General features: G+C 32.2%; 3 protein-coding genes and 1 long non-coding RNA gene across 4 annotated transcripts; all 4 read left to right on the top strand.

Moving 5' to 3' along the window:
- Nucleotides 1-6,768: 6,768 nt before the first annotated feature.
- On the top strand, nucleotides 6,769-9,552 carry LOC145614096 (peroxidase 12-like). The gene is made up of 3 exons (XM_081669093.1): nucleotides 6,769-7,029; nucleotides 7,886-8,080; nucleotides 8,887-9,552. The coding sequence occupies exons 1-3, from the start codon at nucleotides 6,790-6,792 to the stop codon at nucleotides 9,505-9,507; spliced, it is 1,056 nt and encodes a 351-aa protein (XP_081525219.1). The 5' UTR covers nucleotides 6,769-6,789; the 3' UTR covers nucleotides 9,508-9,552.
- Nucleotides 9,553-10,485: 933 nt separating this feature from the next.
- Nucleotides 10,486-11,534, top strand: LOC145615598 (uncharacterized). Its single transcript, XR_014107298.1, has 3 exons — nucleotides 10,486-10,615; nucleotides 10,700-10,738; nucleotides 10,833-11,534. It is a non-coding gene; the product is annotated as an uncharacterized LOC145615598 (long non-coding RNA).
- Nucleotides 11,535-14,599: 3,065 nt separating this feature from the next.
- Nucleotides 14,600-15,868, top strand: LOC145613739 (putative serine/threonine-protein kinase WNK10). The gene has a single exon (XM_081668807.1). The coding sequence runs from the start codon at nucleotides 14,600-14,602 to the stop codon at nucleotides 15,866-15,868; it is 1,269 nt and encodes a 422-aa protein (XP_081524933.1).
- A 1,196-nt stretch (nucleotides 15,869-17,064) lies between these two features.
- LOC145613740 (serine/threonine-protein kinase WNK8-like) lies at nucleotides 17,065-18,345 on the top strand. The gene has a single exon (XM_081668808.1). The coding sequence runs from the start codon at nucleotides 17,065-17,067 to the stop codon at nucleotides 18,343-18,345; it is 1,281 nt and encodes a 426-aa protein (XP_081524934.1).
- Nucleotides 18,346-22,547: the final 4,202 nt, after the last annotated feature.

The raw sequence follows: 22,547 nt of genomic DNA on the forward strand, positions 1-22,547 counted from the left end.
GCATCTATATTGAACTGGATCAGTGAAAGGTTCATTTTCATCATCAAACAACTCTTTGAGACATCCAAGGCACAATCAGACAGAAATTCCTTAGTGATTTTTTTTAAGACATGATCATTCCATTCCCAAATTTGGTAATTTCAATACCAAGAAAGTAACTAAGCTTACCCAAGTCTTTAATACTAAATTTTTTATGTAAATGAGCCTTGAGGAAGAAATAGCAGAAGAATCAGGGCCAGTGATAAGAATATCATCAACATAGACAAGCAATGATGGTCTTAGAACCATGACTGTTTTTGATGAAAAGGGAATAGTCATTTTTAGACTGTGCATAGCCAAGAGAAACCAATTAAGCAATAAGCTTAGCAAACCATTGTCTGCTAGCTTGCTTTAGGCCATACAAAGATTTTTTCAGCAAGCAAACCTTTCTGTCTGGGTTAGGAACATTATCAAGAACTTTCATATAGATTTCTTCATTCAACTCACCATGAAGAAAGGCATTGTTGATGTCCAACTGATGAATAACCCGATGATGACTGACAACAATAGAAATAAAGCATTTGACAGTTGACATTTTGACAACAGAATAAAAAGTTTCAGCATAATCAACTCCATATTTTTGTGTAAACCCTTTTGCAACAAGTCTAGCCTTAAATCTATCAATAGTTCCATCTTTTTTTAACTTCACCTTAAACACCCATTTACAACTTATAGCCTTTTTACCCTTGGGCAAATTTGTCAAAACCCAAGTATTGTTAGCAGTGAGAGCATCAATCTCCTTTTTCATTGCTTCCACCCACCTAGAATCAGCTGAAGCTTCTTATAACTAGCAAGTTTAGAAACTTTGGAAGAAAAATCAATTTGCTTCTTTTGAGAAGCAGTTAACTCTTCAAATTTCACAACATTACACCAGTGAGGATTGTTTGTAGCAAGACATACATAATCATCCATCCACGCTGGTCACTTGATAGGGCTATCAGATTGTCTGATAGGTGCAGAAACAGGAATATCTGAGGCAGAAGAGAAAGGGATAGGGTTAAGAACAGGCCAGGTTCTGGTATGATTGGTGGGGCTGCAGATGAAATATGTGGAGTGACTGGTTCATTTTGTGGAGTTAAAGGTTCATTTTGTGGAGTTGGAGAGGTGCCAGGGATAGGAAAAGAGAAAACATCTGGAATCTGAATATTAGAAAGAGAATTAGATATAGTTTCTATAGGAAGAAAAATAGGTGAATTTTGTTTGTGATGGGTAGCAGATAAATGAAATGGAAGATGTTTTTCATGGAAAACAACATCTTTGGAAATAACAACCTGAAAGGTTTCTAGGTTCAACATCTTGTAACCTTTCTGATTTGGAGGAAAACCAATCAAAACACAAGGAACAGCTCTCTCATCAAATTTTGATCTGTTACTCTTCAAAGTAGATACATATCCTAGGCAACCAAACACCCTCAAATTGCTCAAATCAACCTTTTTATCATTCAACTTCTCAAAGGGAATCTCAAAATTAATGCTACTCAAAGGCATTCATCTATTGATCAAATAAGTGGCAGTCAATAGACAATCACCCCATAACCTTATTGGAACCCTAGACTGAAAGTATAAAGCCCTTGCAGTCTCTAAAAGATGCCTATGTTTCCTTTCCACAACTCCATTTTGTTGTGGTGTATCCACATAACTCCTTTGATGCAAAAATCCATTGGAATTATAAACATTCAAAATCTTGCCCTCACAAAGCTCTTTGGCATTATCTGTCCTTATTATCTTAACAATCATCCCAAATTGTGTTAGAGCATATTGAACAAAAGTACTCAATATATCAACTGAATCAGATTTATTCTTCATCAAGAATGTCCAAGTATTTCTTGAGTAATCATTAACAATTGTCAAGAAATATGTACAATTATCATGAGCCTTAACTCCATAAGGGCTCCAAACATCTACATGAATTAATTCAAAACACTTAGATGTCCTGCTACTACTCTTAGGATAAGACTGTCTACACTGTTTAGCCTTTGGATAGATTTGGCAAACCATGTCAAAATTCTTAAAAGCAAAACTAGGCAGAGAATTATTTACATAATGCAACTCATCAAAAGGTAAATGTCCTAATCTTAGATGCCATAGCTTAGCATCCTCACTTATGGTAATTAAAGCTTCACTGCCAACCTTGTTATTTCCTTGTTCTGTCACAACATACAGACCAGAAACAATCCTACCAAGAACCACTGAATTTCTCTGAGAGTGTTCCTGGATCATACACTTATCATGTGTAAAAATAATATCACAGGACAAATCCTTACACAAATTATGAGTGGAAATCAAATTAAATTGAAAACCAGGTACATCCAGGACATTTTTCAGCAAAATTCCAGAATCAATCCTCACATCACCTATGTGTTTAATTTCTGCTCTTTTACCATCAACAACACTGATTGTTTTAGCTTGATTGTTATAAGCAAAATAAGTCTCAAACAAATCAAGATTAGAACATATGTGGTCTGTAGCACCATTGTCAATAATCCACTTAGTATTAAAACAAGTGACTAGACATGTACCTGCCACATTAGCAGATGGTTGCTCTTCTGACTCTTTGATCAGACTAAGAAACTGTTGAAAATGCTCAGTAGAAATGTGAGTCACATCATCAGCATTATCCAAATCATCTTCACCTTGCATCACATCGGCAATCTTCTTGCCTTTGCTGAAATTAGGTGGAGAATCATGAATTTTGAAGCATTTATCTATGGTATGACCACTCATTTTGCAATGATAACAAAACAAAGAGCTATAGTTTCTCTTGTTAGACACAACAAACTTGCTGTTATTTGGTCCAACCAATATCTTCTGTCTGAAACTTTTGTTCTGAAATTGAGCACCTATATTATCCAAAGCTGCAATAGCCATAGATCTCTCATCTAACTGAACTGACATTTGCTGCTGTTTCTTATCCTGAATTAGCATCCTGTAAGCTAGAGATATACTAGGAAGAGGATTCATCATCAAGATATTTGTCCTGACTGAGGCATGTTTGTTATTTAGCTTCATCAGAAGCTGAATTAAGCATTCTTCCTGTTGTAACTTCAAGAATTGTTGAGTTAAATTGCAAGTTCAACCACTGCAACTACAAACAGGTAGAGGACTAGCACTGCTCAATTCATCCCAAATGACTTTGAGTTTAGTAAAGAAATCAGCAATACTACTATCACCTAGACTGATCTCACCAAGATTTTGCTGTAAACCATAGAATTGAGGTCCAGAAGTAACTGAATACTTATCTTCTAATCCTTCCAGATCTCTCGAGCAGTAGACAAAAATAACACATTCTTAGCAAGAGTAGTGTCCAATGACTTTAACAGATAAGACATCACCATACTATTACAACGATCCCAAGCCTTGTATTCAGCACTAGTAACACTAGGTTTAGGCAAGGTTCCATCAATGAAACCAACCTTGTTCTTAATAGCAAGATCTAGAACAATACCTTTCTTCCACTCAGAATATCCTTAACCATTGAATTTCTCTGAAATAAGAGGAGTTGCTGGATATTCACTTGCATGAATGAAATATACACTTGAAGGATCTTGCAAAAAATTATGAGAATTCTAAGTAGTTGAACAAGACATTTTGAATCAAATATCAACAAAAAAACAGAATGAAATTCGAATTGAATTTCCAATTAAAGATGAAATCACAAAATCTCCTCAAAATTGTGTCAAAAAATAATGAAATGAAATCAGATTTAACTGAAATCACAAGAAAAAATATTGAAAAAACAAAATCAGAATTATCTGATTCAATCAAACAATGCGAAAAATCAAATCAGAAGCTCTTTCGGCTCTGATACCATATTAATGTTCATAGAATATATGAACTCAATCAAAGAGAAAAAATGAAGAATAGAAGATCGAGAGAACAGATCAATTTCATTGATTTAATCAGTGTGATTACAAAATCTAATGAAATGATTTTCAGCTAGAGTATTTATACGTATTCTAACTTGAACAAGAAAGAAGAAGAAATAAGAAGCTGCTAGAAGTCTATTACAAAAGAGAATCTAATTCTGTTATTCTGTAACAGAATTCAGTTACAACTTGTAACTGAATGCTGATTAGGCTGCTTCACACAGATTGCTGAGCTGGCCAATCTTCTGTATAATCAGCTGAGTGTTCCTCCTGGAATAAGTATGTAACCAAGGGAGAAATCAACTTGTCTTGACCAATGTTAGGACTTATCAACTTGTCTTTGCTGCAGCTTGAGGTTGTGGATACTCCAATAAATTGAAACAAATGCAATGAGCATATCCTAAGACTCTGCCCTAGAGCTTCAAACCTATGGTCACTTTAACCTAAAATTAAAGTTAACGCATCTCCCAAAGATCATTCACGAATCCTTGTAATATTCCCCCACTAATCTAGGGCTTATCTTTAATTAGTGAAGTTCCTATTTCACCAAGATATAAAAAATCTTCACAGAGAAGCATATTTAATTGAAAGTATAGTTAATAAACTTATTAATTTGTTGTGTATCTTTAAAAAAACGGAGTAAAACATAACAAAAACCTCCCAAGTCCAAACTATATAGTTGGACAAGGGTTGAATTCCAGATTAATGAACATGACTAGCTAAGTCAAATTCAATTATTCTAAGCATATATCCCGTAGATTATAAATAGATTGAATTAACTATTACGTCGTATTACAACAGGGTTAGATCAATAAAAGATCTCAAGGTAAATCTACACTTACAAGATATATCTAGATCAGAATTTAACTTCACCAATAGTTTAATGAAATAAAAGATATGTTGTGCTTGTCCCAATCAATTAATTAATTTCCTCCATTTTTTAGCTGACATACTTCGACTTTTAAAATAATAATCTTCTACTCCAAAAAAAGCTAACAATGCCTTATTAGAAACAGTAACAAAAGTTTTGTGTGCAAAATTCTTTGTTTATCTGATCTGATTGTTGATTAATTACTTCAAATACAATTTTACTTTTTCACAAGCTTATGTTCTCCTTCTTACTTCTCTCAATACTTACATGGCTTATATTCTATCCATTGTCTGAGACCAAAACTAGTTATATAGTGTGAATATGTTGTTGTTATTTCCGCTAACCAACGTCGCATGCCTAATCCTTTTATTTATCTTTATAAAATGTCAATGAAAGTTTACTTTTTCAGAGAAGTAACATGTGTGTCAATATTTTTAATTGACTAATTTTTCCTTCCCACTAGAACAATATGCGAAAGACAAAACTAAAATCCAAGATTACAAACCAAATCTAAAGTTGTTAAATGTCAGTTGTTTGAATTTTAATATATTTACAACTACAAGAGTCGACTCAATATGAGGGATTCACACAATTATATACATCATCAAGCATATATTTTAAACCAAGATATAGAAAGATATAATTATACTATAAATTATATAAAATGAGGTTGTATTTAGTGATGGTAATAGGTTATATATGTTACGCATACATCAAGTTGCTTAAATTTTATAACTTGTAAGAAAGTAGATCTAAATCAAGATTTATAATTAGGTCCTGTTTGATTCACCTTAAAAAAATAATATTAAGTAAAAATAATTTCAGTTCAGTAAAAATAAGTTCAGTTCAGTAAAATTCAGTTTTCTTAAAGAAGAATTATAATAGAAAATCAGTAAAAATAATTTCAGTTCAGTAAAAATAATTTCAGTTCAGTAAAATTAAGTTCAGTTCAGTAAAAATAAGTTCAGTTCAGCAAAATTAAGGTGAATCAAACAGGGCCTTAGTAAATATTGACACATTGCATGCTAGGGATATATACAAGAGGGTGGGTAGTAGGGTGGTCAAATCGAGTGGTGCAGTTTGGGTTCAAATTGACTTTTGATGGATCAAGTCACTTCAAATTTGGGTGATACTGACCTTAATTGTCGTTTCGGAGTTAATCGGATTGATAATTCGAGTCTGCAAATTAAAACAAAATATTTGTCATTTTAAACTTGTGTCAAAAGTGTGTATCACTAAGCGATGAGACAGAGATGCACCAAATAGAACTAACAATTGGATTTTGGATAGATATATTAAGAATGAAACGGAATACATATATGATTAAAGATTGAATTTACTTACACATTTTTTCTTGATGAAAAATGGATAATTATTAAAACACACATATTTTTTGTAAGTAATTTTTAAAATTTAAATAACTTTTATCATAAAAGTCTACATTGCCTTTATTCTTACACATTTTTATTGAAGATGAATAATAAAAAATGGAAGGAGCATTTGAAGACATTAGAATCATGAAGATTTTTTTTTTCCTCTCTTCTGGAGTTTCACCCAGTGTACCCTTTAAACTAATTCGAATTTAAGGCTCAATTTTAAATGATTAGATTTCAATCCCTTTCAATTGTTGTTGAAGAACATAGATTTGTGCTAAAATCGACAAGGAGATACATATTTCAAGCTTGGGCCAACCACAAGTAGAATATGAATATCTAACCAAATTAATTGAATTGAAAATTGAAAACACGGAATACTAGGCAGCAAGTCATCCATGTGGAAAATAACAAAGATATTACACATTTACACTATTCAATTCTGACAAAACGATCTATTATTCAACTAACCCTTTTAAAAAAGACTTAATAATTTTTCATGAAATAAATATTTTTGCTTCCTGCTTTATTAATTTGTTCCCTCCTTTAAATTGGCCTTTATTGCAGTGGAAAAATCTCACATTAAAAACACGTACACTTGAGAGATAAGCTCATTGATTTTGAGCTTGAGAAAATAAAAAATGGGTTCATCTAATAATTTGGTTCTATTATTAGTTATAGTTTCATCTTTTCTAGTTGTTATTTCTGAGGGTCAGCAAAGCAGTGTACCTGTTGTGCCTGGTCTTTCATACACATTTTATTCAACTAGTTGCCCTAATTTGGAATCCATTGTTAGGATTCATCTTCTTCAAGTTCTTGAGAATGATACTACTCAAGCCGCGGGTTTGCTTCGACTTCACTTCCATGATTGCTTTGTTCAGGTATTTAATTTATTCAACAATTTGTTAATATGCGCCTTACATGTACGGTATTTCCTTAATTTTTTTTTAATTATTGAAAAATTGAAATTTCGTATAGAGTACTTGTCAGCACAAAAGTATAATCACACAATAATGATAGGTTTTATGTTCGTTAAATATTAATATTTTGAAAATATACATTGAAAAATATATAGGCCTACACGGCTAGTGTGGTGTATACGAACGTAAGACTACTCTATAGGGAAATTTAGTAGTGGTACTACTAGTTATTTAGTTAACGTTACTTATTAGTACCACTTGTTTTGACCTCCACTTGCTACTAATTTTGTGTTATGGTTCACTTATTAATGTCCCTTTATTTATCTTCTACTTGTTTAGTTGTATGTTTTTCCCACCTTTCATTTTAATTAATTGTACTTATTTAGCAATTAATATCTTTAAGTACATAGTATTAAAAGCATTCATGAATGTTGAGATTTTATAAACATACTTTGAGCTGAGACAAATTAAATCTAGCTAATTAACATGATCCTAGACATTGTCCTTCACAGAAACTATTTTATTTTTTCTTATGTTTAGTTAATACAGTACACTAATTGATAAAAGTCTTCTATGTATTACCATATGAACAAGAACTAGGTAGCGTAGGTAGATAGAAATTGTAAGGAGTATATTGTTTCAGTCATAATTTTTTTTTTAATTTTTTTTTAAAATTTAAAATTTTTTTTTTTTAATTGTAAGAAGTATTTATTTTTTTTTTATTTTTTATTTTTTTATTAATGGCTCCCTTGGATCCACAATGTCCTTGAAACTTATGGTTAAATACTAATTATCGTGTTTATATATGCAACATAAGGGATGTGATGCTTCGGTATTGTTGGATGGATCAACAAGCGGTCCAAGCGAGAAAAGTGCAATCCCGAACTTAACATTGAGGCAGGCGGCATTCAAGATAATCAATGATATACAAGCTCTAATTCAAAACCAATGTGGCCAAGTTGTGTCATGCGCTGATATCACTGCTCTTGCTGCTCGTGAATCCATATTATTGGTACGTACCTTATCCTGTCCGTATAATTTCTACACAAACTTGATTGTCAAAAAAAAAAAAAAAAAACAAGAAAAAAATCTACACAAACATTTATGGTATATTTATGTTTGTGGTCCATATGGAGTTGTTGCAGTTGCACTGTAGATTGAGAACGATGAAGTACATTGATTGATAATAAGTAGACGATTTTATGAAAATATCTTTGCATTAGATTGACTAGATTGGACCTTGCAATTGCACATAATTAAATTTTACGGTAGCAATTTTATCGTACAGATTATATATCAAATTCTATAACATGACCTAACGTTGACCAAATTATAATTATATTTTCATATTTCATGTTTATGTCTAAAATTCTAAATACACTTCATGCAAGGCCTATATAAATCTATACTGGCTATAATGATATTTGAATTGGACTGCTTTTCAAAGAATACAGTAATATTTGTTTTTTTATCCAGTCGAATTAATTGACTCATGTATAAATAGAAATAGGATCCTTTGGGTTCAAATTGATGAAAGACCTCATATGCTTATAATTAAAATGAGGCATTAGTTGGTTAAAATTATATTTATGGTTCCCTTATTTAGTACCAAATAAATTATTTATGAATAAAAGGTGTATAGGCATATAGCAATTATTTAACTTATATTTTGAGACGGAGGAGTAAATTTTGTATACTTTAACACATAGAACTTGTCATTCCTAGCCCTTTATAACATTAATTTATTTTGATTATTTTCATTTTATGTGTGCACTTTTCATGAACTATATTCTTACTATTTGGCATGTTATTTTGCAGTCAGGTGGACCATACTATAACATACCCTTAGGAAGAAGGGATAGTCAAAATTTTGCAACATCAAACGTTACATTAGCCAATCTACCACCACCTACTTTCAACACTACTCAAAATCTCAACTTATTTACCTCCAAAAACTTCACTGCAACCGATCTAGTCGCCCTCTCGGGTGGTCACACCATTGGGATCGGCCATTGCACGTCGTTCACCAACCGACTTTACCCCCAGCAAGACCCGAACATGGATAAAACCTTCGCTAATAACCTTAAGCTCACATGCCCTGCTTCAAACACTACAAACACTACCAATTTGGACCTTCGTACCCCTAACATTTTCGACAACAAGTACTTTGTTGACCTTATGAATCGTCAAGGCTTATTTACGTCTGACCAAGATTTATATACCGATTCAAGGACCAAGAGTATAGTCCAAAGCTTTGCCGTTAACCAAACATTATTCTTTGAAAAGTTCATAGATGGTATGGTTAAGATGGGCCAACTTAACGTATTGACCGGATCACAAGGGGAGATTCGTGCAAATTGTTCCGCGAGGAATGGTAACAGTATGGGCTCTTGGTCTATCGTAGGTGACGAGCAACAAGGACAACGGGCTCAGTACTAAAGATCATCAAAATAGTGTAATTTAACGTTCGAGTTTAAAGTTGTGTTTGTATGTTTTGTCATCGGCCTTCTAGGTGTGTATTATGTAGAATAAGCTCTGCTAAGGTATGTGTTACATGTCGACTTGTACGCATACTTTCAGTTGCATTGTAACCATCCTTGTTTCATGTAGTAATGTAGTGTGATGCTATATGAGCTTATGAGCCTCCTGAATTTGTTGTCACCTTTGTATTGTGGCCATGGGTTGATCTTCTGGACAAAATCATAGGCGGAAAACAAGTTACACATACAATGATACAAATACTAGACATTGTCTAGCAATCCTTTTTATGATATAACCTTTACTTGTATCCTATGGGCCGCTATAGACATGGACCACTATAACAAGAGACGCTAACATGACACATGTGCTTATACAAAACATGGCCCAACCCATGACCATATTTAGCAATCATATGAAATTCAGTTATAATAATTCTTATAAATGCGTGCCAAGGTTGATTTTGTTGCACTTGTAGGCTTGTAGCATTCGTTGATTGTGTTACTTCTCACAAACAATTATATGGTTGTACAAGCTAACAACTCTGTTTCTCATTCTTTTTATTTATCAGTATGCACTTGATTTCTTTTTATATACGTACGTGTTGTGTTATACTTATCAACCATTTTTAGCAAAATTTTGGGCCCATTATATATTAGCTTGAAAAACCCGCTACTTTTGGCCCAAACTAGCAGGTTTAGGCACGACTTTTTCTAATTATTTATGGCTAGACTCTAGTCTAGGCATCATCCCCTACACCCCTCTCTAAACACATCGTTTAACACCCCTTCCCCCATCTACCTACTTTCATAGTTTCTGCAGTAGTATACCCTCGCAAAATGCAGCATACTATTACTCCCTAAAATACTAAAAAAATTTCAGTAACTTCCCCTACCCCACAAATATATATACCCAAAAAAAAAAAAAAAAAAGTTTTGATCTCTCTTTATTTTCCCTCTCCATTATCTCTCTCATCTAAGCTTTAAAACTTCAACCATGGCGGACATTAGAGACGAAGTCAAACAACCGAAGCGAATTTTACCGAAAAAAAGTAGCGAAAATCAAAAGAGTAAGTATAAATGTTCATATAATTTTTTTTTTTTTTTTAAAAAAAAACTAATTTTTTGAGAATTTATTTGTGATTGTGTTTCAGGAAACAAATTGATAGTTTAATAACTGAAAATGTATATATGTAAGTATTTATGTTAATAATTCATCAATTTCAAAGTGATTATTTCGAATAATTAGTAAAATTAACATCTACTTGCTTCAATTTCATTTTTAAGTTTGGAGAAATCTATTTCAGAGAACAAAAACAACGATTCTTCAAAAATGTAAGTATATTACTCAAACTTCTTAAATTTACAAGAATTTATTAAAAAAAATTTATTAAATGGTTTATAATGTAAAAATTGAGATGATGGTGAAACACCTCTACAAAAAAACCAGCGAACAAAAATCTCCTATTGTAGATCCAACACTTTCAAAGATATACAAGCGTTAAGGCTGCAGATGTAAAAATAGTGTCTCGGATGCTTAGGTAAAATGAACAATTATAAAGCACTATATGTTCATTTTCATATCATATTATGAAAATATTCACATGTTTACCTATAATTACATGTTAATATGTATTTATTAACATATTCAGATTTGATTTTTTTTTTTTTTTAATTTTAAATATGTGTTATTGATTTGTATAAAACATTATGAACGCATGCATACAAAACTTGGTAATACATTCAAATGTTTTTTTTAATAGTTTATATATGTGCATTTACATTTATTAATATGTTCATTATTTTTAAATATTATGAGCATTTTTACATACATATATGAACATTTTTAAATGCATAATAAACAAAGCTAGATTATAGTTTTATACCATTTTAAGTGAAACATTTGATGGAATTTAGAGATGGATATGCTATTCATATTTTATAATTCATATATGAGCATCTACCTGTAAAAAATATGCCATTTATATTAAAAAATAATGTTCATTTGTAGATACATATATGAACATATATGAACATATATGAAATACATACTGAACATTTTAGTTTTTTTTCTTCATATAAATTGATATAATCTATATTGTAGTGATGTGTCATTTAAAGTGGCAATGAGGATTACACAAATTGTGAAGTTTACATTATGAAACACATGGAAACATTCACTAGTGATCAAAATAAAAAATGGATTTGTGACTTAAACCCAAACAATGTAAGTCCATCAAATGATCATTTACTTAAAATATATCGTTCATTTATATATTATTAAATAACAATTAATATTATATTATATATTCATTTTTATCAACAGGTGGACCAAATCAGGAAGCTGAGAATGCAATACACAGCTCAACTAATGCTTTTGAAGAAAACACTGAATGTAGGATCAACAAAAGATTATCAAGAAAAATTACAAAAGAGTAGTATTACATGTTCATTTATAAATTTATATATGTTCATTTATACAAAGATATATGTTCTTATATGTGTTCAATAGAACTTATAGATTTTACTCGCTTAAGAATCTTTATTTGGTATTTCTATTTTTTTAATAGAATTTAATATTTCTTTTTTTAATATTGTATGTTAAATAGCTAGTATTTCTTTTTTAACATATTTAACAACTCGGTGTTTTGTATCTATGAAATGTTCATTTGCAAATAATTTACATCACTAACAATATTAAGGTTGAAAGAAAACATTGCTTAATAGAAACACAACCTTAGATCCATTACATGATAAAAATATAAAATGCAGTCTCATGAAAGTAGTAATTTAAAAGCTATGGTTTCCTAATGTACTCCCTCATTTACCATTACTAGTGAACCTCTTAGCTACACTTGTATCAAAAAAGACTAAGAACTTATCATACTTAATAGAAGTCTGTCCTAAACCACCTCGAACACTTCTTAGAACTAACACTAGTAGTAGCTTCAACAATTCTTGAAACACTTGTAGTAGCTTGAACATTTGTTGAAGCACTAGCTAGAAGCAGCGTGAACATTCCTTGAAACAATAAGAGTATCTTGAACATATCTACTATCGGCTGCAATAATTATAATAAACAAATATAATATCAATAATGTTCAATTATATTATTATTATATTAAAACATATATATCTACATAAATGATCATTTATCATTACATAAATGAACATCTTTATAACTCTACACATTAACATATAAAAAAATTTGTTCTTCTTTTGAAAAGGCATATGAACAAATACAAACCAATGATTATCATTAAAATAGACATATACACATATATATTGAAAATACAACAAATTTAACATAAAATTGATTACTGAACATAAATATATAACATAAATGATCATTTACTATTACAAAAGTGTACAACATTATAATTAATTATAAATGTACCAATACAACACAGATTAAAACAATCCAATAACAAAAATTATGAAACTATCAATGTTCATGTAATGCACATAACAGGAATTAAAAAAATAGAAATTAAAATAGAAACTAGACAAGATCAATAACAAGAAAATAAAATTAAATAATAAAGTTAGGTTCCAAAGTATAAAATAAGATCAATAAAACGATATAAGAAATAACAATCAAATATAAGAACAATAATCATTATAAAAAATAACAAATAACAAAATAGAAAATTATAAAAACTAATATGATTATAAACAAAAAAAAATGGAATCGAATCTTAAATAAAACAAAAACAATAAAAAAAAACATAGCAATATCAAATTAAAGTGAAAAATAAACACAATCAATTGATTAATCAACTTTAACAATAAAATATACTGAAATTGATTTTTTAAAGCATCTAATCCAACTCTAGTAGGAAAAATAATTGCACAATCATGATCAAAATCAACTAATCTAGATATATTTACGAAGGAACATAGAGAAATTGAAATACGATTAAAAAAAATAAACTAAAAAAGAGGAGAGAGAAAATAAAATCACTAAAAAAAAGAGGAGAGGGAGAGAAAATAAAAGCTCTAGAATTAACATATTGAATAAAGAAATTAGTTACTAAACTGAAAATTAAACAAGGAAAGAAAATAAAAAGGGGAAAAAAAAAGCATGCAAAAGGCACTGAAGTATAAAACGACGTAGTACTCGTAGGGGGGTGCAAGGAAAGATAGATGAGCTTGGGTGTAGTGAAAAATTTGTAGACTTTTTCAGCCTGAAGTTAGGCCCAACCCGAAGACTTGGCCCGAAATGAGTCAATTTTTTTTATTTTTTACTTTATATTTTTTTTTTTTGACAAAGTCCATCCCGATAATGCATCCGGCCGCTAGAAGGCCTAGAACCTGTTATTACATGACATTTAGTAAGGGTATACTATGCTATGTAAGAAAAAGATAGACCTGTATTTATTTTTTTATTTTTTACAAAGTCCGTCCCGATAATAGATCCGTCACAATTCTTTAGTTTGTGCTTTATTAATGCTCTAGGAGAGTAACATATGGTTATATGCACCCGTCCCCAAAGCAGGAACTAAAAAGCTAATTAAAAGTGTAAACATCAATTAGTACTATTCAAGATTAGCAACAAATGTTAATTTTGAATTCAAAAGTAATAATATGGGAGTGAATGATTTTATCATTGCTACTTAATCTGTTTTGTTTCATAATTCATTCAAGGTTACATATTTCTCTTGCGGTTAGAGGCTTAGAGCTAGTCATTTCTATTGATTTATTTTCAAGAAAATGTGTTAAATTAAAATTAAAATCAAAATTTCTTTCATTATATAAAGATATTTATTTACAATATCAAAATCAAGAAAACCCATTTTATGTTTCTTGATCTTGATAACCGACTTAACTGATTTCCCCAACAAAACTAACAACTTCATAACCAACTACTACTACAAATATTTCATCAATCCATTTCTATTATTTAGTTTCTTCTTCAAAATTATACATCCCTTAATTTTTCATCCATTAAAATCATCACAAATCTTAGCTTCTTTTTTTCATTCATTCATTCTGTTTTGTCATTTCTTATAAAAACGTACTAAATTTCTTATTACTACGTACTTTAATTAGTAATGGCATCTTCGAGTTCAATTGAATGGAGGATTGTGGAAAGAGTAAAAAGAGAAGACCAAAGACGATTCACAAGGTACGACAAAGCCCTTGGAAGCGGCTCCTTTAAAAAGGTTTACTTGGGGTTCGATGAGGTCAAAGGCATTGAAATAGCTTGGAGTAAGATTCCCTTTAAACGGAAGTCTGAGATATGTGCTGAAGCTGAATTATCGATGTCATTAGAGCACGAAAACATAGTTAAATGCTACTATCATTGGTTAGATAGACCCAATAAAGTCGTGAACATGATTACTGAGTATTGTCCTTCAGGGGACTTGAGACACTACATTTTGCAACATGATCTTGTTGCTAATACCGTGTTGATCAAGAATTGGTGTAGACAGATACTAAGCGCGTTACATTATATTCATACTCGTGATCAGCCTGTTTGTCACCTTGATATTAAGTGTGCTAACATATTTGTTAATGGTAACACGGGCACGATTAAACTAGGAGACTTCGGAATCGCAGAGGAGTGTAATCAACAAAGGGTTATACAAGATATAAAGAAGTTTGGGGCTACAGTAGCAGAGATGGCGGATAGGGAAAGACTACGCGGTGAGGTCAGGTTGGGTAACATGGTATTTGGCCGCGGTGATCCGATGGCTTACAACTCGTCTGTGCTAGCCGGGGTGAAAAGTAATAAAGAAATTGCGCGGTTTAGTGAGAAGTGTCTCACTCCTGCTCCAAGAACCACGGCATTGGAACTTTTAGCGGATTCATTTCTTGCAGTCGATGTTACTGAAACATCGACTGCTAGTACTAGTACTGCTGCTGGTAATCTGAGTCTGAGAGAATCTGTTCGAGATCAGGTGGCTGAACTACTGCAGCCACCTGCAGAAGTACTGAAGGAATTTGACAGTGGAGATAAGAAATTCAGGTTACAGGGGAAAATGTCAGAGGATGTATCAATAGCTGTTACTCTGAGGAGTATTACTGATGGCATTGATATGGTTAGAACGATGAATTTTGAGTTCTTGCTTGGAGTTGATACAGTTCCTGATATCATGGAGGATATTGCAGTAGAATTTGACTCGTCTGCTGAAGTAATCGCGGTGGTTTCAGAGAATTTGGAACAGCTCATAACAGAATTTCAGCCTGACAGTAACACACCTTCAATTTCCGTGGAACAGCAGATGCAAGACGGAAGATCTGAGGACAATAGACGAAGAGGCATCTGGAAATTGAAGCTGTCATCATTGTTATGCTGCAATAAACCCAGATCAATTTGATTCTTTAGTACAAAAATAGACTATTCAATGATATTTGTTTATGTTAGTGTATTGTACTTAAGGTGACTATAATTTTAGGCATGTTAGTGATACTTTGAGTCTTAGTTGAGTGTTAAGTGTATACAATTGTTCGACTTTAGGTCTAGCTACCTGGTTTTTGCTTTCTTTAATTTGTCTATTAATTGGCTTTAAATTTGTATGTGTTTGATTTGGAAAACAGAACATTGTATTTGTGGGTTAGCTAGTTAATTTGTAGTTAAGTACTACATAAGTCGTTTTTATTTCTTTTGAAGCATCTATTGTGTAACAAAAGCTTTCCTTTACAAATTAGTTGATACTTTTAGTACTTCATATCAATCATGTGTACTATGATTAATGTTTTAATTTGTTTGTAATCGTTGGTACATAATTAATGCTTTTTCTTAAGAGAGTAACATATGCAACCGGCCCCTATACTTTAAGAAGCTAATTAAAAGTGAGACATTAATAAATCATTAATCAAGATTAGCAACAAATTTTAATTTATAATTCTTAAATTAATACTACCTCTGTCCCTAAATATTCTTTTCAATTGTTATTTTGACACTATTCTAAACTTAGGAGAATCTTCTAAATTATGGTTAATACACAAGACATAACATATAGTTATGTCAGGTCTTATTTTATTCGTTTTAATGAACAATTCATTAGTATTTAATCGTTTAATTTTTCCCTATAAGCAACTAATGATATTTATGGTCAAAGTTTTAAATTTGCAAACGTGCACAAAAAAATGGGAAGAACGGGCAAAAGGAGGGAGTCATATGGGAATGAAAGATTTTACCATCCTACTTGATTCATTTAATTATTTTGTTACACATTTTATTCGATATTACACATTGATGTAATGGAAAGAGCTAGTGACTTTTATTTATTAGAAAAATCTTAAATCTTAAAAATCAAGAAAACCCATTTTCTGTTTCTTGATCTTAATAACGGACTTAACAGATTTCCCCTATAAAACTAACAACTTAGTAACTACCACAAGTCCACAACCTTCTGCTTATAAATATTTCGTCAATTCATTTCTATTATTATGTTTTCTTCATCAAACTATACAATTTCTCTTCATTTTTATCCATAAAAATCATAAAAAAAATCTTGTTTCTTTTCTTCTGTTCTGTCATTTCTAATCAATACACACAAAATTCGTAATAATGGCGGCTTCGAGTTCATCACGGGCAAACAAATGGAGGGTTGCGGAGGAAAATGAGGATAAAAAACTTGTAAGGTACAAGATACGCCTAGGAAAAGGCTCCTCTAAAAAAGTTTACTTGGGTTTTGATGAGGTTAAGGGTATTGAAATAGCTTGGAGTAAGATAAAATTAGGATCGGATACGAAAGAGTCAGGAAAATATGCAGAAGCTGAACTATTGAAGTCGTTAGACCACGAAAACATAACGAAATGCTACCATTATTGGATTGACGATCGCAAGAAAGTCGTCAACATGATAACCGAGTATTGTTCTTCAGGGAATTTGGAGGATTACATCAAGAAACATAAACTTGTTGGTAATACGGCGTTGATCAAGAATTGGTGTAGACAGATTTTAAGCGCGTTACATTATCTTCATACTCGTGATCCGCCTGTTATTCACCGTGATATTAAGTGTGATAACATATTTGTTAATGGTAACACGGGTGTGATTAAACTAGGAGATTTGGGATGTGCAATTAGATATGAATCATCTGATTCAGAGAAAATTCAAAGATTGCCAACATATAGTAATGACATATATTTGTTAGGGATTTACTGCGTAGCAGAGATGGCGAATGCGAAATTACTATACAGTAATAAGTTCAATTGGCTAGTCAATCCAAGAATGAGAAACAATCGGAGTAGTAAGGAGTCATTTGCGGCTTTTGTGCTATCCAGCGTGGAGGACACTGAGACAAAGGAGTTCATGGAAAGGTGTATGTGTAAGGGTTCTACTTGTAGACCGACAGCATTAGACCTTCTGAATGGTGACCAATTTCTAGCAGTCGATGTTACTGAAACATCGACTGCGAGTACTAGTAGTGCTGCTGGTAATCAGACTCTCAGAGAAAAAGTGCAAGATCAGGTGGCTGGACTACTGCTGCAGCCTACAGAAGTACTGAAGCAATTTGACAGTAGAGATAAGAAATTCAGGTTACAGGGGATAATGTCAGAGGATGCATCGATGATTTCTATTACTTTGAGGATGATTCGCAATGATATGGTTAGGACGATACATTTTGAGTTCTTACTCGGCGTTGATACAATTCCTGATATCATGGAGAACATTGCTGTAGAATTCAATTTGTCTGCTGAAGTCGCGCTGGTTTATGAGAATGTGAAACAACTCATAACAGAATTTCAGCAAGACCGAAGGTCTAAGGATAATAGAAAAAGAGGCATCAAGAAGCTGTCATCATGGTTTGCTGCTACAAAATCTAAGCTTAAGTCGATTCTTTAACAGAAAAATAGACTATTGGATGATATTCTTTTATGTTTGTGTTATAAATGTGACTATAATTTTAGGCATGTTTGAGTCTTAGCTGAGTATATATGATTGCTCGATTTTCCTCATCAATTTGTCGATTAATTGTCAGTTGTAAGTGTTTGATATGGAAAACATAATATTCTATTTGTTAGTTAGCTAATAAGTTTGTAGTTATAACTTCGTTCTATGTAATTCGTTTTTAGCTCTTTATAAGCATCTGTTCTGTAATAAAAGCTTTCCTCTATGATTTCTTATTTGAAGTTATTAGACAATTAGAGTTATCAAATCAAATTAAATGCAGTTGTTCAGTTCAGCTAGCTGGACTCTGATCATGTTAATCCAGCATTTATACTTGGCTAATGTATTGTGACATCTCTACTAGCCAATCAACTTAAAACACATTGAAGGACTATTACATACTTCGTAAGTATTATTGTTTAAACTCAATTTGAGCTAAGCAAACAAAGAAATACGCGAAGCAGTTTTAGTGTGCACCTTGTAGTAATACAACATTGTGCATTAGTAATAACGTGCTAATAAGTGTGATTATTACCGAATAAGCTTGGTGGATATGGTAGAGAACTCATTATGTGACTTAAAGGTTACAAGTTCAAGTCCCCCACCAACCACATTTTATTTGGAATAAGGGAAAATATATTGTTTTCCTTTTCACTATTATAGAATTATTTTAAATAAAAAAAATTAAGGGAAATTCTCTTTTGGTGAACTCCAAGTTTTTATTTTTCTAAGTGGTAAACATTCTTAAATTTTATTATCAGTGGTAAACCTAAATTATTGATTACCATTGATAAGTGTTATTTTAATAAATAGTTAAGAGTTTTTTTTTTTTTTTAATAATTAAATTATTATAGAAATATTAAAAAAAAACAAAACAAACCCCACCCCCACCCAACCAGCCATCCCGACCACCAAACAACTTCCCAGCCCAACCCCCAACCACCGAAACCCCCACCCGACTTAGCCCCGACCACCGAACAACCTCCAAGCCCAACCCCCAACCACTGAAACCACCACTGACCTAGCCCCGACCCTTAAAAACGCCACCCCTATCCCCAAAACAGCAACGAACTCAAACAAAGCCACCACCACCGCCACCCCCACCGCAAAACCCTAACTCCAACGAAACCACCCCCACCTAATTTAAATTGGGCGGTTGCACTCCAAAACCACCACCTGACCTCCCTAAAATCCGTAACCTCCCCTCAAAACCATTCAAAACCCGTAACCTCCCTAAAATCCGTTCTACCCGTTTTCTAGGGTTTCGGATTTGATGGTAGTTTCGGGTTTTGAAGTTCTTTTGAATGGGTTAAAAGGGTTTGGGCGGCAGAAAAACTGGTGGAAAAGTAGGGAGGTAGGGTTGCCGGCGCCGGGGGTTGGGTAGGGGCGCCGGCAGGGGGAGGGGGAGCTGGCAGTGGGTGGGGGGAAGGGTTGGTTGATTTTTTATTTTTTTCAAAAAAATTTAGTATAATTATTAAATTATTAAAAAAATAATTAAAAACCTAACTAGCTATAGTTAAATGTTATTGTTAAAAAAATAAAAAAAAACCTAATATAGTTAAATTTTTAATAAAATATAATAATTATTGGTACCATTAATAATTATAAAAAGTTTATGAGTACCAAAGATAATTTTAAAAAACTTTGTTTACCACTTAGAATTTTATAAAGTTAAAGTTTACCAAAGAGAATTTCCCAAAAATTAATTTTTTTACATGTATTAAAAAAAATTATAAATTAATACTTTCAAATAAGATTCTTTTATGATACGAAGTATATATTATAATTGCTTTAAATATTTCAATCAATTTTTTTTTTTTTGAAAAATCAATTAATTTAATATAAAAAAAATAGGAAAAATTGTCATGATTAAGCCTAACTTTAATCCGTCCGCCACTATTAATTCCAACTTTCGTTTATTTTTTTTATTAATCCCAACTTTGTGCCCAATCCGCTCCCATTGCACTCAAGTGACTTGCAACCGGTTAAGCAAGTTAACATTTGTGAGTTGGATTTTTTTTCAAACGTGTCACTACGACATGATTATTGGTCAAATATTAAAAAAAAACCAAAATTAAAACACCAAAATTAAAATAAAAAAATGCACCCACCCATAACGACAACCACCATAAACGGCAGCCACCATTAAAGGCAGCCGGAATCATGGATGGGAAGGGAGGGGGGTGGCCAGAATTCGACAGAGAATGCAGCACGGTGGTTGCACTAATAATAGAAAAAGGTAAAAAGCAAATGGTTCAAAACCCCTAATGAGAAGCGGTTTTGAACCGCTTGGGCTTGGGGGCTTCCCATTGCTCCTTTAAATGGCAAGCGGTTTAAACCGCTTTCCATTTAAAGGTAATGGCAAGCGGTTTGGGCTCTGAACTGCTCCCTATTATGCCTTAATTTTTTTTTTTTTTTTTTTTTTTTTGCTTTTTTCACACAAATTGATATACAAAAAGGTCAAAACTAACATATAATATTAAGTATGACTTCAGCATATATCTCTTCATTCTTATCACCAAAAGCATTCACACTTTCTAAAACATCATCTCTTCTTAAGTTCAAATTGCACAACACCAAAGATGCACATATTTCTGCTCTAAAATGCCGTCTCTCCAATGTCTATACAATAATATATGTTAAAATAAAAATTTAATATTAATTAATTAACATAAAAATAACAAAAAAAATTAAATAAAAAGCAAAAATATAAATCTTGTACCTCAGTCAAACTTTTACATCTAAAGGCTTTCCTTTCATATGTTGCACAATGGTACAAACAAAACACACCACAATCATATGTCTCCACAGCACACTTTTGAGAGTCAAGCGGAAGCATACAAATGTTAAAATCCTTCACAGCTTTTCCATTATCATGGCCTTTTAGTTCCAAATATTTTAACATATATAGCCTCTGGAAAATATATATATAGCCTAAAACATGTAACCCAAAAGAAGTAACCCCATAACAAGTAACCCATAACAGGTAACCCATAACAAATAACTGATGAGTGACATTTATGGCACTCATTTGATCTCTTTTTGGATGAATTTCATTTCATTTTATAGCTCTTTTCTTTAGTTTTCTTTAGTTTTGCTCTTTATTTCTTCATTTTGTGCTTTTCGTAGTTAGTTTCTTTATTTTGTGCATTTTCTCGTTTATTTGTTGTTTTTCTCTATTATTTGCTTCTTTTCTTTTGTTTGTAGGTTATGATCGATTGTCCAAGGATTCCCGAGCTTCCCTTCAACGGTTTTCATTGCTTTTGATGCCTTGTGCTAGTGCGTTGAGCTTCAAGTCAAGAGGAACTCGAAGAGCAAGTTTCAAGACCAGTGCACACAAGCGGTGTGGACACCATTTATGCCTTGTGCCCACAAAAATTGCCAAAAACTTGCTGCCTACTTCGTTCCCCATCACCATCACCAAAGGTCGTGTGCACCGGATGAGCTAGGATGAAGAAGGGAGGGGATCATACCCATATAAGTGCGGGCGCACAGGGCTGATGTGCGGCCGCACAGGTGGCGCGTGCGGCCGCACCCACATGGGTATGTGCCCGTGCGCCTCTTTCTCTCTCCTACGTACGACACCGGCGTGGGTCTATTTTTGGACGACATAACCGACTTCTCCCTTCTATATATAGTTATTTCCTTCTATTTTTGGACAAGTTTTACATTAGATTTCATTTGCTTAGTTTTTGATTAGATTTTTAGAGAGAGAAACTCAAGATTGAAGAGAGAGAAATTCATGGTGAATTGTTGATGGTTCAAGATTTCTTCATTATAGTTGATCTTTGATCAAGTTTGTAAGGATTACTCATCTTTAATTTCAATATAAGTTTGATTTTAGTTGATTTCATTTGTTTTTCATATGATTGTTGATTGTTTGATGTTTGATTGTAGTTTGATTGAAGTTTAATTGAGTTTTGCTTTGATCTTTAGATTTCTAATATGTTGATGATGAAATTGTTGATTAGTGTAGTTTTGATCTTAATTTCTATGGCTAGTGAGTAGTTTACTTGCTAGGGTAATGGTGAAGCATGTATGAGTAATGGATTAGAGTAATTGGGGATAATTAATGGAGTTGATGATGTGATTAAACTTAGTTGATGATTCATGTGCATGTGTGTAATTGATTGAAGTTTGGCCATCTTTGATTGTTG

Source organism: Chenopodium album, chromosome 25 (genome assembly GCF_948465745.1).
Source record: "Chenopodium album chromosome 25, dcCheAlbu1.1, whole genome shotgun sequence".
Taxonomy (NCBI): Eukaryota; Viridiplantae; Streptophyta; class Magnoliopsida; order Caryophyllales; family Amaranthaceae; genus Chenopodium; species Chenopodium album.

Coding starts and splice junctions, on each gene's coding strand:
- LOC145613739 (XM_081668807.1), top strand. CDS start 14,600: ATGGCATCTTCGAGTTCAATTGAATGGAGGATTGTGGAAAGAGTAAAA.
- LOC145614096 (XM_081669093.1), top strand. CDS start 6,790: ATGGGTTCATCTAATAATTTGGTTCTATTATTAGTTATAGTTTCATCT. Junction 7,030..7,885: donor TCCATGATTGCTTTGTTCAG/GTATTTAATTTA, acceptor ATGCAACATAAG/GGATGTGATGCTTCGGTATT. Junction 8,081..8,886: donor CTCGTGAATCCATATTATTG/GTACGTACCTTA, acceptor GTTATTTTGCAG/TCAGGTGGACCATACTATAA.
- LOC145613740 (XM_081668808.1), top strand. CDS start 17,065: ATGGCGGCTTCGAGTTCATCACGGGCAAACAAATGGAGGGTTGCGGAG.